This window comes from Chiloscyllium plagiosum, unplaced genomic scaffold, assembly GCF_037043375.1.
Source record: "Chiloscyllium plagiosum isolate Xiang-an unplaced genomic scaffold, Cpla_swu_hap1 HiC_scaffold_42, whole genome shotgun sequence".
Taxonomy (NCBI): Eukaryota; Metazoa; Chordata; class Chondrichthyes; order Orectolobiformes; family Hemiscylliidae; genus Chiloscyllium; species Chiloscyllium plagiosum.
In genome coordinates this window covers 31,040,629-31,054,526 of record NW_028270180.1, presented here as the reverse complement: position 1 = coordinate 31,054,526, position 13,898 = coordinate 31,040,629, and the positions used below count along the sequence as shown (strand labels likewise).

Genomic DNA, 13,898 nt, shown 5'->3' with positions numbered 1-13,898 from the left:
TCAAGTTAGTAAGAAGAGTTTGGTCTAGAAAATGTATGCTGTCCTCCTGCAGTCAGCTCTATCTCAGTGTTTGTTAGTTTTCTCCCAATAACGATATTAAACAGAGATGTGCAATTGCCAGTTTTCACCTTCTCCTTAAGTTTGTACAGGGGTGTTACATGTGCAATGCTCTGGCATCCCTTCTGTGCCTGAGGAGGATTGGGAAATTATGGCCAGTATCTCTAAAACCTCTAAGATTAGAGTGGTGCTGGAAGAGCACAGCAGTTCAGGCAGCATCCGAGAAGCAGTAAAATCGATGTTTTGGGCAAAAGCCCTTCATCAGGAATACCAAACCTCTACCCCATCTTCCCCGACGGTCTTCGATAGATCCCACCTGGACCCAGTCACGTCTGGGTTACAAAATTCTTCCAGCATTTCCTGTATCTCTTTTTTTGAAAATCTATTCCCCACTATTTCAATCTTTCCTGATTATGGACTATTTCTGTATAATGGTGCTGACTTGAACAGGAGCATACCTAAATACAAAACATAATTTCAAAGTTTGAGAGAAGATTTGTAGCTCGGGTACTTGTTGCTGTGGTTCTGTTTGCCGAGCTGGAAGTTTTTGTTGCAGATGTTTCGTCCCCTGTCTAGGTGACATCCTCAGTGCTTGGGAGCCTCCTGTGAAGCGCTTCTGTGGTGTTTCCTCCAGCATTTATAGTGGCCTGTCCCTGCCGCTTCCAGTTGTCAGTTTCAGTTCAAATCTTCTCACAAACTTTGAACACCTACGGGCGAGAGACGCTATGACAAGCCAGGAAATGGGAATCCTGCGCTAACCGCCTAAGCGCCACATACGAACAACTCCGGTTCCTGCATGAATGCCGAAAGAATCGAATCCTTCCACCAAGTGTCAGATACAGACCACCAGTCAACAATCCACAAGCCAGAGACACAGCCAGACAGAACGGACTCAGGATGATCCAGGTAATGATTACAGACGCTCACAACAGACTTCACAGATACAGACAATAAATTGCGTGCCAAAAGTCGTTAATTTCAAAAATCACGAATCAGGAATGGACCCGGACCATAGAACAGGCCGTCACCATAGGACAGAACAGGACTACACTCCGCAAAAAAACGGCACTGAAAGAAAAAATGGCCAAACTAACACACAAAGAGGACACCACAACACACACCTGGGTAAAAAACCTCTCCCACAGACAGCTCACAGACAAGGAAAGAACAATACTGGCCGAGGGACTCAACTACAACCACAGGGATGCCAAGACAGCAGACTTCCTAGCAGCACTAGAAGGCACACTCAGGAACAATGGACTGACAGAAGAGACACAACAAACAGTGAGACAAAGTATCATACCCCTGATAACAAGGAAAAGACAAACACATAACCTCAACACCAAGGAAAGGGAAGCACTAAAATCACTAAGAAACGATAAGAACATAATCATACTACCAGCAGACAAAGGCAGAATGACGGTCATCCTGGACAAAGCAGAGTACATCCAAAGAGCACAACAACTACTTGCAGATACCAACACCTACCAAAAGAGGGAGTTTGACCCCACCCCACAGCTCACCAATAAGATAAACAACACACTGAGGAACCTACAAAAAAAACGGACAGATAACCAGGTCGGACCTACAAAGAATGAAACCTGAAAGTAACAACACCCCCAGATTCTATGAACTACCTAAATGCACAAACCAGACATCCCACTCAGACCCATAGTATCACTACCAGGGACACCATCACACAAACTGGCTAAAGAACTACAGCAGAAACTAAAACACCTGATCAGCGGATCCAGGCACTCTATGCAATCAACACAGGAATTCTTGGACATCATCAGAAATATACACATAGACAAGGAAGAAACCATGGTCTCATTCGATGTAACAGCACTGTTCACCTCTATTGACAAAGCCCTAGCCAGAGAAACAATAGCCAACCTGCTCGAACAGACATAACAGACAACAAGACGGGGAACCTATCAACAAAGGCATACTTAAACTACTGGACTTGTGCCTCACAACACACTTCACATTCAACAACCAGATATATGAACAAATCAACGGAACACCCATGGGCTCACCGATCTCGGGACTCATAGCAGGAGCAGTAATGCAAAGGTTAGAACAAACAGTCTTACTGCAAATTCAACCCAAACTCTGGGTCAGATACATGGATGACACCTTTGTAATCATTAAAAGCACGGAAATAGAGAAAACACACCAGATCATCAACGCCACACTCACAGGAATCCGATTCACGAGAGAGGAAGAAAAGGACAACCAACTCCCATTCTTAGACGTGATGGTACAGAGAACACCAAACGGAGAATTCACCACTAAGGTACACAGGAAAGCCACACACACAGACCAAGTCCTGAACTATGAAAGCAACCACCCCAATACACACAAACAAAGTTGCATCAAGACACTATTCAAAAGGGCCACAACACACTGCAGCACACCAGAACTGCAAAAAGAGGAAGACGAACACCTATACAAGGTGTTTGCCAAAAACGGATATCCTCGCAATTTCATCAACAGATGCCTAAGGGAAAGACAACAGAACGAGGACATGCCGCAACCCAAAGGACTAGCCACACTACCATACATCAAGAACATCTCTGAAATGACAGCCAGACTACTGCGACCACTGGGACTTATAACAGCACACAAACCAACAGCCACTCTCAGACAACTCACCAGAACGAAGGACCCGATACCCAGCATGAGCAAAACTAATGTAGTGTACACAATCCCATGCAAGGACTGCACTAAACACTATATAGAACAAACAGGAAGACAACTAACGATCCACATCCACGAACACCAACTAGCCATGAAACGACACGACCAGCTATCCCTAGTAGCCACACACGCAGACAACAAACAACATGAATTTGACTGGGACAACACTACCATTATAGGGCAAGCGAAACAAAGAACAGCCAGGGAATTCCTAGAAGCATGGCACTCATCCACGAACTCCATCAACAAATACATAGACCTGGACCCAATATACCGGCCACTACAGCGGACAGCTGAAACTGACAACCGGAAGCGGCAGGAACAGGCCACTATAGATGCCGGAGGAAACACCACAGAAGCGCTTCACAGGAGGCTCCCAAGCACTGAGGATGTCACCTAGACAGGGGATGAAATGTTTGCAACAAAAACTTACAGCTCGGCGAACAGAACCACAGCAACAAAACATAATTCTAATTACCTAGTGCATATTTTTACATGAACCTAAAACAAATAAGGTTTTAATTTGTAATAACTGCTATCTGCAATTAACAATCTTCAATGTTATACATCACTTATTAATTAGCTTATGTTCTTTCTTACCTGGAAAATTTTGGGAGCACTGACTAAGGAGGCCAGGGCAGAGGAAAGAGTAGCTGAGAAGATTCCTGCAGTGATGAGGGGACCAAAACCAGACACCATGCTCATAACCTACAGTGCAAGAAAACGTAATCTCACTGCTCTTTGAATCTAAAATCAGGTATCCTACATGAACCAGATTTGGTCCCTTTAAAGAAATACTTCAGTTCTTTAATAATATTTTCTTTAAATCCATATGCACCATATAGAAGTTTATTAAAACTGTGGATGCTGGAAAACTGACAAAAACAGAACTGAAGAAACTCAGTAGGTCTACCAGCATCTGTGGAGAGAAAGCAGAGTTAACATTTCGAGTCCAGTGACCCTTCTTCAGAACGCAGATGTCGAGGAAGGGAAGGGAAGGGAAAGGAGGAGTCCGAGCAGTATGGAAACTGGAAACAAAATTATGAATTTTCCAATTCCAGATGGGAGAGGGAAGCAGCAGCAATGACGTCATCAAAGTAGTGGAGAAAACGTGTTTTGTGGAGAGACCCAAGTAGGATTGGAATGGGTAACATTCTATGTACCCCTTAAAGAGACAGGAGCATAACTGGGGCCCCACTCATGGATTATGGCCACACCTTTAACTTCTTTCAAATACTTTAAATCAAAAGGTGTTGCTGTTCAAACAAGCTCAGCGAGGAGGAGGGTGGTAGAGGATGGGAATAATTCAGGCCTTTTCGCCACTTCCAGAAAGAAGCAAAGAGGCTCAAGACTATTCTGATGTAAAATCAATGTATAAAAAGGGTTCACATGTCCATGGTGAAGAGCCAACTAGGTGACTATGAACTGGAAATTCTAAAACTCCGTAAAGCATCAAAAGAATCATAATATGTCAATGGGAGGGGTCTGGATAAGGGAAGAAGAAAAAGAAAAAGTCAAGGTAGAAAGTATCAAGATCTATGGGATAGGAACAGGAGGAAACAACTGATGAAGGGCCCGAAATGTTGATTTTCCTGCTCCTCTGAAGCTGCCTGATCTGCTGTGCTTTTCCAGCACCCCACTGAACTCTAATCTCTAGCATTTCCAGTCCTCATTTTCACCTACAAAGGATTGGTCTGCCTGGACATGCCTGTTTGTGAATTTTCAAAAGAATATAGAAGTGGACTGTAAAACCTGGGACACTGTTGGGGAAGGGAGAATAACAGATATCTCCAGAGGAGATGAGATGACTGATTACCATGGATAAAGTAGTTTGATATCTGATATTGGGATAATGATTCAGGGAAACAGGAGGAGATGTCTGAGAGCTGACACTCAGCCTCCGCAATGTAGAGGTCAGCACGCTAAACACCACCACTACCCTGGTTATCAGGCTTGCTGACAAAGTCAGGGTTGGATCTGAGAACACGGAGTGCAGTTAAGAGGGAGATCAAGTAAAACTGGTGAGGTTGGGGCACAGACATTAAGGTGACAGTTTTCAATAATCAGATCAAACGCACACAGGTGAAAGGCCAGAGGAAAGGGTCAAGACTGTATTGGAGGCAGGTGAACGGATCTGTGGGATGCGGAAAGGACTTTTCTCCAAAGAAATTGGTATGGAGGTGATGGATGGAAAGTTCAAATTAATTGAGGTGGGAGGGATAAAACTAAGACCTCTGCTGAGTACAGAACACTCAGCAGACAATGGAAGATCTGAAGGGATGGTAAATATCCAACAAAAAGGTAGGGTTAAGAGAAGCAATGGAGACAGAGGGAAGGTGAGGAAGGTTCCAGAAAGGCAAGGTACCTCTGAGTTGCTAAAAGTTCATTCCTTAAAGCCTGAAAAGGATGATTAAAAGTTTGTCATTAAAATGTTGAACAAGCCGCAGAATAAAGCAGAACTAGAGGGGGGGGGGGGGGGGGGAAGGGCAGGGCAGCTGTGAGAGAAGTATGAGGCAGTGCTGATGGAGAGAGGAGTCAAGAGTGTACATCCGCTGACATATGGATCTCGGGATGCAGCGCAAATAGTTGCCTGAGGAGCACTGTACATCACAGAGATTCCATGATCCTAGGTGGATTTGAAAAACAAAGGCTTAAATTCCAGTTGGAATCCATGTGGGCTGAGTCTGACCTGGAGGCATTCACTGAGGAATGTGATATAGTTATGAAAGTAAGTTTTGGAAAATGTCTTGTCAAACACTTGAAGCGACAACACAAGTAATAATGATGAACAAGAAGAAAGATTCGAATGGAATCTTTAAGAGAAGCAGAACTTTAAGATGTGCATACCTGGAAGAGATGCAGCCAGTGTGTTAAACACTAAAATTAAATGAAGACCTATGGATGCTAGAAATTTAAAACTAAAACAGAAATTGCTGGAGAAACTCAGCAGGTTTGGCAACATCTATGGAGAAAAGCAGAGTTAACATTGAGTCCAGTGACCCTTCTGCTCACCTTCAGCAGTGTTCTGAATTTGGACTCAAATGTTAACTCTGTTTTCTTGCTATATATGCTGCCAGACCTGTTAAGTTTATCCAGCAATTTCTGTTTTGTTACATGCGAGTTCAGGTCCTTTTTAGGCACATTTAATTGGCAGCAAATTGGTTGAAATTCTTGCAGTATGCTACAAACTCTCTCATCACATCTGTAAACAAATCAGGCACTAATTGGAGAAGTGAAAAATGGGTTGAAATAATTGTCACAAAAAAAAAAGTGAGAAACATCATGGGGGAAGAGGGTGAGGGAGAACAGAAGTTTATTCGTTCAAAACATAGTTTTCTTTCTTTCTGAATGTCTAAATGGAACTGATTTATCAAAATGAATACCCAGTTAATGTTTAAGTAATGTCACAGATGCAGAATTGCTGATAGGTTTACCTAAGTAGAACTGCATTTCAAAGGATAACGAACTGAAATATTTCAGTGACATGAGGTGTGAAAATGTATACATTTCCTTTCTGAAAGGAATACAAGGCTTGCAATTTCAGTTTTTTTTTTTTTACAAATACTGAACATCTGTAAATGCTTTACAGTCAATGAAGTTTTTTTAAAACTAAAGCCATTCTTGTAACATAGGAAATGTGGCAACCAATTTGCACAGCAAACTGTCAAACTGCAATGGCCAGACAATCCATTTTTTTCTTTCTGTCGTTGTTTGAGGGATAAAACTTTAGAATACTGGGGATAGTTCCTTCATCTCCTCCTCAAAATCTTTTGCATCCACTTAAGCAAGCCAGTTAGGCATCTGTTTAATATCTCACTTAAGCAAAAAAATAGCAGCTCTGACAGCATAACACACCTTCTACACCAAAATGTTAACATAGTTTTGTTTTTGTATATACTTAAACCGTTGAGAGTTTTAACCCAGAAATTGAGTATTCCTCAACACAAAAATAAAATACAGTAGATGCTGGGAATCTGACATAAAAGGAAAAAGCTGCAAATGCTGTGCTCAGACATCTAGAAAGAAACAAAAAACATTGATGTTTTGAATCAATAAACTTCTGTTCTCCCTCACCCTCTTCCCCCATGAAGTTTCTCGCTTTTTTTGTGACAATTATTTCAACCCATTTTTCACCTCTCCAATTAGTGTCTGATTTGTTTACAGAGGTGATGAGAAAATTTGTAATTGTAATTTGGTGTTGCATACTGCAAGAATTTCAACCAATTTACTGCCAATCAAATGTGCCTAAAAAGGACCTGAACTCTCATATAACAAAACAGAAATTGATGGAGTAACTCAACAGGTCTGGCAGCATATGTAGCAAGAAAACAGAGTTAACACTGGAGTGCAACTGATCACCTTCAGCAGCATTCTGAAGGGTCATTGGACTCAATGTTAATTCTGCTTTCTCCATTGTTAGCAAGTATTGGGGTTAGGGTTTGGAAGTGGTCCTAGGCCTCCATTGCTGGCATTTCTTTCTCCAGTTCCTTTTCCATACTTCCTCTTGTTCACAAAGAATTGCATCTCTTCATACAGGAGCTTCCTCCACGTCGGGTTCTTCTGAAGGAGGGTCTCCGACATAACTTCAACTGATGAAGGAGCAGCGCTTCAAAAGCTTGTGATTTCAAATAAACCTGTTGAACTATAACCTGTTGCTGTGACTTTGGATTTTATCCTACATGCCGACATCTATGTTGCATTACATGAGAGAAGTCTGCAGGGAGTCTTTGAAACACTTCCCTTGTCCTCTTCTCATTTGAATGTCTCCCTTGAGCTGGGTGCAGAAGATTTTGGCAGTCAGAACTCAGACATCATAAGCACATGGCCAGCCCAGCAGAGTTGGTGTCAGATGATAATAGCCTTGATGCTGATGGCTGCTACAATTAAGTCTGTCCTTCCAAATGATATGGAGAATCCTTCTGTGTTGATGTATTTCCCAAGGGCTTTGAGGTAGCATCTAAATGTAATCCAAGTTTGAGCCATAATATATATTAAAAAAAAAAGTGTGGGGAAGATGGCATTGGCATAGATATCACAGTCGAATATTTAATTACATCAATAGCTTTAACACTTAGGGAATCTCCTGCTCTTCTTCAGTTATTACAAATGAATCTTTAGTGGCCACATCAAATATACAAAGTCACAAAACTACAAAAGCACAAGTGTTTAGAACAAGCCTAGGAAGTAAATAGGTTTTATATTTTAAATTCAAAAAAACATATTGGAGAACTTCAGTGATCATTTCTACCATGATAGAGGTCACAGTTACAGGCAAATCATTCCCTCTTGAAAAGTGGCATTTGCTAATCAAACTCATCGTTACACCAGAAAAACTCCAAAATAAAAAAAAAATGTCAAACTGAAGTTTAGGCCGTCCATTTACAATACTTCCACTGTAAAGGAAAGCTAGAACAAACTAAAACAGAAATTGCTGGTGAAACTCGGGGTTCGCAGCAGCTTTCGAGAGATAGTGTGAGTTAATGTTGAGTTCAGTGACCCTTCTTCAGAACTGTTCTGACCTCTAGCATTTGCAGCTCTGTTTTATTACATAAAAGGAAAACTGGGTTGCTTCTAATACATAACTAGATTTGCAATACCAGTTTTACACTCCAATAAATTTGAAATACGTTGTTATCGTAGTTCCATCGGCCATACAACTATTACCTGGAAGTTATTCATTAAACCAAAATTGCACATCTGTGTATCACAGTCAGAGAAATCGTATCCTAATTTACAAGCTGCTGAACCATTACAACTTGTCAAAGCACTGATGGTATCATTAACACTTCCTGTAGCATCACGTACAACAGTCGCACCTGCAAGCAAAAAGGTAAGAAAAAGATGCTTTTAATTCACAAATAGATAAAAAGTTAAACAACCCAAAAGGTTATAACTCACAAGGCTTGCAAGTGTTCTCATGCCACCTTCATGATTAAGTGCTTTTTTGAATTTTGAAATTAAACAACCAGATTATCTATTCTGATGCCTTGACTGGAAACTAAGTGCGGGTTGCAACACCAAAAGTCCTGTTCTTGTTTTTGTATGAAAAAAATGGAGTGGAGTGGAGTGGATAACACTTTGGCTTGAACATCTCATCCAAAATATGGCAGCTACTAGTGCAGAACTCCCTTTGCTCTTCAGGTGAATCTTTGGCTGAGATAGAGACTGAGCACTCAATGAGATTTAGAGGCAAGATTAGTACCACTGTTTTATTATCCATGTCAGCCTTGCCTCAAATCAACAAAAGGGATATTCAAACAAGGCCATGCAGTGCTTGTTTTATATTTAAGCCATACACCAGCTATCCAGTAATCAAATTATTTCACCAAGAACCCAAAATCTAAATAAAATTACAGCCTATGTTAAGGAGTTACAGTGTACAACCAAAATTAAACAAAGTTTACATATCCACCTAATGTAATTCAAATGGCAAAAGTAAGACATATTGGTGATACATTAAAGACTAACATTAAACCAGTTTTAGTTAGTGCAAGGATTGGATTGCTACTGAAGCAATAAAGAAAATGAAATATTACAGCACTATCAGAGTCGGGAGGTATATCTGGTAGTTCTAGTTTCTGACTTTTTTTGCAAACATGAACAATATCCTCCAGGGACTTAATTATACAGAGTAAAGGTAGTGGTTGAGATCACAGACAAAATTATTCATCTCATTGTCGTTCAACTTTGCATTATTCTCAGGTAACTATATTTCTTTATTAGTGGAACTGCATAACGTAATATTGATATATTGAGTACACTAAAACCTGGTTACAACATCCAAAAGCTAATGAGTGCCATTAGAAGTGTGATGTATTGTTCACATTGTTGTGGATTAATCTCCCTCAAAAGGTAGCCTAAAACTAACTTTCTCGTAAGGCGCTGGGTTCCAGATGCAATTTCATTGGTTAAGCTGCTCGATGTTAAGCAAACCATTTTTTCAAACATTACTGGTAAAATTACAAAAAGGAAAAGACGAACTTGGAATAACAACTATATTGAAAATCTTAGCAGAATGATTGTTTTACTGCTAAACATCCCATAAAAACACCCTTGGCAAAAGGCAAATCCAGAAAACAGGATTGTTTCACATGCAATTCCTGTAGTAGGCTGAGAAATACCAGCCTGTGCCTGTAACTGGGAGAGGGAGAAAAATAGCTATCACTTCTTCCACCCAACAGCAACTGCTGAAAGCTAATTAAAAATCCTGGTTCTGAGAGAGCTTGACCACACTGACCCAAACTGCTTCTATTGTTCCAACTTTAAGAAAAACCCTAGGCCTCACAAACTGTTTACTTTACCACCTTTCCAATTAGACAGCTCAATACCTCGGTCTTAAAATCTCTCAGAAAAAAAAAGTCAAAATACTCTTGGAAGCAGCTATAGTGCAGTGTTAATGTATATATGGCTGCACTGGTTGATGCGTGACAGAACAGCTCAATTTAAGAAAAAAGTCAATTATTTTAAGCAATCATACTAATTACTCGTACTGTAAATAACTGTGCTGTATACCAATACATTCTCTTCTGTAAACTGGTTAAGCATAAATAAATGAAATTACTTGTTAAATTCAGTGAATGCTGCAAATCTGCAATAAAATAATTGGTGGAGACATCCAACAGGCTGGACAATATCAGAGAAGAGTGTTAACATTTTAAACTGATGGATTTCACTAGTTCTGGCATCAGCAGTCACTGGTTGAGGCCTTTGGTCAGGCAGGAAACAGTTTACTAAAAAAATTATGAAGTTCTGTCTTTAAATTTGGCAACTACCATATTCCAAAGTAGTCTTTCCCACAAAGGTACACTGCCATTCCCTCCCCCACAAAAATCAGGGCCAACAGTTTCCTGGGCTTTTGGCACTTTAAGTTTAAAACGTATCTACTTCAATCTACTGCACTCAAACATTGTTCAATTGGTGAAAATAAATATCTGTACTTCAGTATTTTTAATATTGGATACGTAAAGAACTGGGAAATGACTTTCTATTTTTAATACTTACTAGCTCATAATTTCCACTTAAGCATACTTTGTGTTCATCTATGATTTCTTGTATTTATGTTTTAGTCTCTAAACAATAATCACTCAAGAACAAGGTACTATCTTACCTATGCAGATGGCAACAGCTATATAAGTCAAAGTTGTTACGAAGATAGCTAACATCGTTCCTTTTGGGATGGCTACTTGTGGATCCTGAAATGCAAGCGTTTTAAGGTCACAAAGCTTTGACATAAAATAAATACACTTAATATATTAAAAAGTAATCAAGAGGAACATACCTTTAAATCACCAGAGATGTTGGCACCAGCAAGAATGCCAGTAGCAGCTGGGAAAAAGATGGCAAAGACAGAGAAGAAACTTTCTCCATCCCTGAAAGATGGCCCAAAATTCTCTGCAAATACTTGAGCTGCATAGGTTAAAAATAAGAAACTGCTAAATTGAGAGGCCAAATTAATTGGACTGCATGTTTCATCTCTTCCCACCAAATAGGTTCCTTATTGATAAGCACAGAACTTACCTTGATAGTTAAAGAAACCTTTGCTTCTTTTTTCAATTGTACTTGGAATAACAGTTCCAATAAAAAAGTTAGCAATACCGATAAGAAGAATTATCAAAAGAACAACTTGAGCCTGTCGAAAAGACAAAATTTGCATCAATACATCTCACTTACTTTCAAACAAAGAAACTGAAATTCTCATTTGATTTTGACTAAATAAGACAAGATACTGGATTAAAGTGACTTCTATTTTAAGCTGCACTGATAAGATTTTAGCTGCATTTTAAAAATATTACCTTTGTTTCCCACTCCATGCCAGCTACTGTTATGCCAAGAAGTACTACTACCGTAATGCAACCTACAATTCGTATATCACTGATTGAATCCACCATGAGAACATTATTTTCCTGCAAAGATGACAAATTATTGTGAAAAATAGCAAAGAAGTTCAAAGATGGGACTTTTAAAAAAACTTAATAAATAACTTATGCTACAGTTAGCAAACAAATAAATTAGATTACCTTTAGAATATCCACTACAGTTTCTGCAAACCCAACAACATACATTGCCACGGCTACAGCATTAGCAAAGGAAAAGATTAAGCCAATAGATCCACCAAATTCTGGTCCGAGACTCCTGGATATGAGATAGTAGGCACCACCTGTAGGTCAGAAAATAGTTAATATTCTAATAATTTAAAAAATCATTTGCCAACATAAATGAGGGAAGGGACTGCTTGAAGTTAACATACAGAGGAACCTCGATTATCCGAATTTTGAATTTTCCGAAGCAGATTTCAAGGTCCCACAAAAACATTACATCAAACAGGGACGTGTAATCGAGTGACCCATACTGAAGAACATGTGAAAACTGACAAAACAAAGAAACACAAGCAGCTCAAGCATCACTAACTGGATATTTTTTAGGTAAGGGTTGTTACACAGCCCTTTGCAAACGTCAGTGTTTTACAGTACAGGATATTCCCATCACTTTACTGGGCCGTTCATTTAAAGAAAAGGCCGAGAACGTAAATGCGTGCGCGAGACGTGCTTCTGTCTTTCTCTCGCAAGACAGTGTTCCCGGAAACTGACAAATGGTCTTGCGGTTGTAGTAGCTGTTCGGGTCCTTGTTTAATGCTGGGATCTGACATACACAGTATTTATGTGATGCTAAGTCCTTTTCATTTTAACTTGTAATTGGCAGACTGCAAGGATTAGTTTGTTTAAATAGCAGACTTACTAAAATTAAAGACTTAAACAAATTCTCCAGTAGAGCACGGCGTTAGATCAGCATGGCTTCCCTTGTTTAACGTAAAATCAATTATCTGAACGAAATAGTGCCCGTCCACCTCGTTCGGATAATCAAGGTTCCTCTGTGTTTAACACAGCTAAGATTGTGCATTTGACTAGAGACAACTTGAAATAAAGGAAATGACCATTAACTTTCTAGAGTATCAGACACCAAACTACCCAAAATCAAATTATAGGTTATTTGGTGAACCTCAGCAAATTAAAAAATATTCAAAAACAAACAAATATCCTGGTGAAACTTTTCATCTTGCAATCAGGACAGGTACAAAAATGCCAAACTTCAAAGGTGCTTCAGGAAGTAGCATTTTGTCTCGGCACACATACACGTCCCCATCCCCACCCCGACCCGTATGCACCACCTGCTGTGCCACTCATTAATCATACTCATTCCCTACTCCATTTTTGTTTATCACAGAAGAAGACAGCCCATACAGGTGGAGGGGTGGCCAACAAGCAGGTCCTCATTCCCTACAAGAGGTGAATCCTGACCCTCGCAGGAGAATGAAAAACATTTAAGTAGTATTTAAATGTGAATTTGTGATGCCAAGAAAGACAAGGCTATGGTCAACTGCTGGAAAATGAGATTAGACTAGTTAGGTGCTTGTTTGTGACCAGCACAGACTTAGCTGATAAGGCAAAGAGTCTTTACCTGTGCTGTAGATCTCCATGACCAAGATCAGGACTACTTCTACAACGGCACTGAAACATACTGTGGCAGGCCACAGTACCACCCTGCATTCCACTTCAACTCTCACAATAATACCTGCCTCAGCCTCAATCATTGCACTCCACTTTTAACCACTGGCCGTGATGCCTTCTTTATTTTGTCTCCTACTAGCTTACCCTCAATGCCAGGCTCCACCAAAGCCAGATCCTCAACCTCCATGGACAACAGCAGCCTCAGACAAAGCATCAGCAAGCTGCCTCTGCACTTCCCCAACCACACCAGATACTGGTACCTTGGTGTGGTCCATATTCAGAATGTGGCATGCAATTGGATGAGAACAGAGGAGCAGTGGCACAGAGGCACATGGGATGCAATGGTCCCGATTCCTCAGAGGCTCCACCACTGCAATGAATCTTTCAAACATCTGGCTGCTTGAATGGTCAAGTTGGCAGTTATCATGGAGAGACAGGCCCAAAACCCTCAGGGGCTGCTTGAGAGACCCAGTTCTCAAAGAAACAGGATAGGTGTTCATCAATGGCTGTACCAGGGAACTTCAACAGAGGGTCAATGCTGCCAGATGGCAATACTGTAGCTGGGAAGGAGGCAGCTTGTGTGCTGCAGATTGCCCATGACCCATGTTTCTCCCCCTTTCAAAAGCCCTATGA

General features: G+C 40.4%; 1 protein-coding gene across 1 annotated transcript in view; it reads right to left on the bottom strand.

Moving 5' to 3' along the window:
* The window catches only part of LOC122542462 (solute carrier family 12 member 1), a 135,825-nt gene that overhangs the window by 78,720 nt on the left and 43,207 nt on the right, over nucleotides 1-13,898 (bottom strand). Inside the window, exons 5-11 of the mRNA XM_043680182.2 lie at nucleotides 11,778-11,917; nucleotides 11,553-11,663; nucleotides 11,278-11,389; nucleotides 11,039-11,166; nucleotides 10,868-10,952; nucleotides 8,425-8,576; nucleotides 3,361-3,468 (exon numbers count right to left, since the gene is read on the bottom strand). Of these exons, the coding sequence (XP_043536117.2) occupies nucleotides 3,361-3,468; nucleotides 8,425-8,576; nucleotides 10,868-10,952; nucleotides 11,039-11,166; nucleotides 11,278-11,389; nucleotides 11,553-11,663; nucleotides 11,778-11,917 (836 nt within the window). The remainder of the gene's footprint in view (nucleotides 1-3,360; nucleotides 3,469-8,424; nucleotides 8,577-10,867; nucleotides 10,953-11,038; nucleotides 11,167-11,277; nucleotides 11,390-11,552; nucleotides 11,664-11,777; nucleotides 11,918-13,898) is intronic.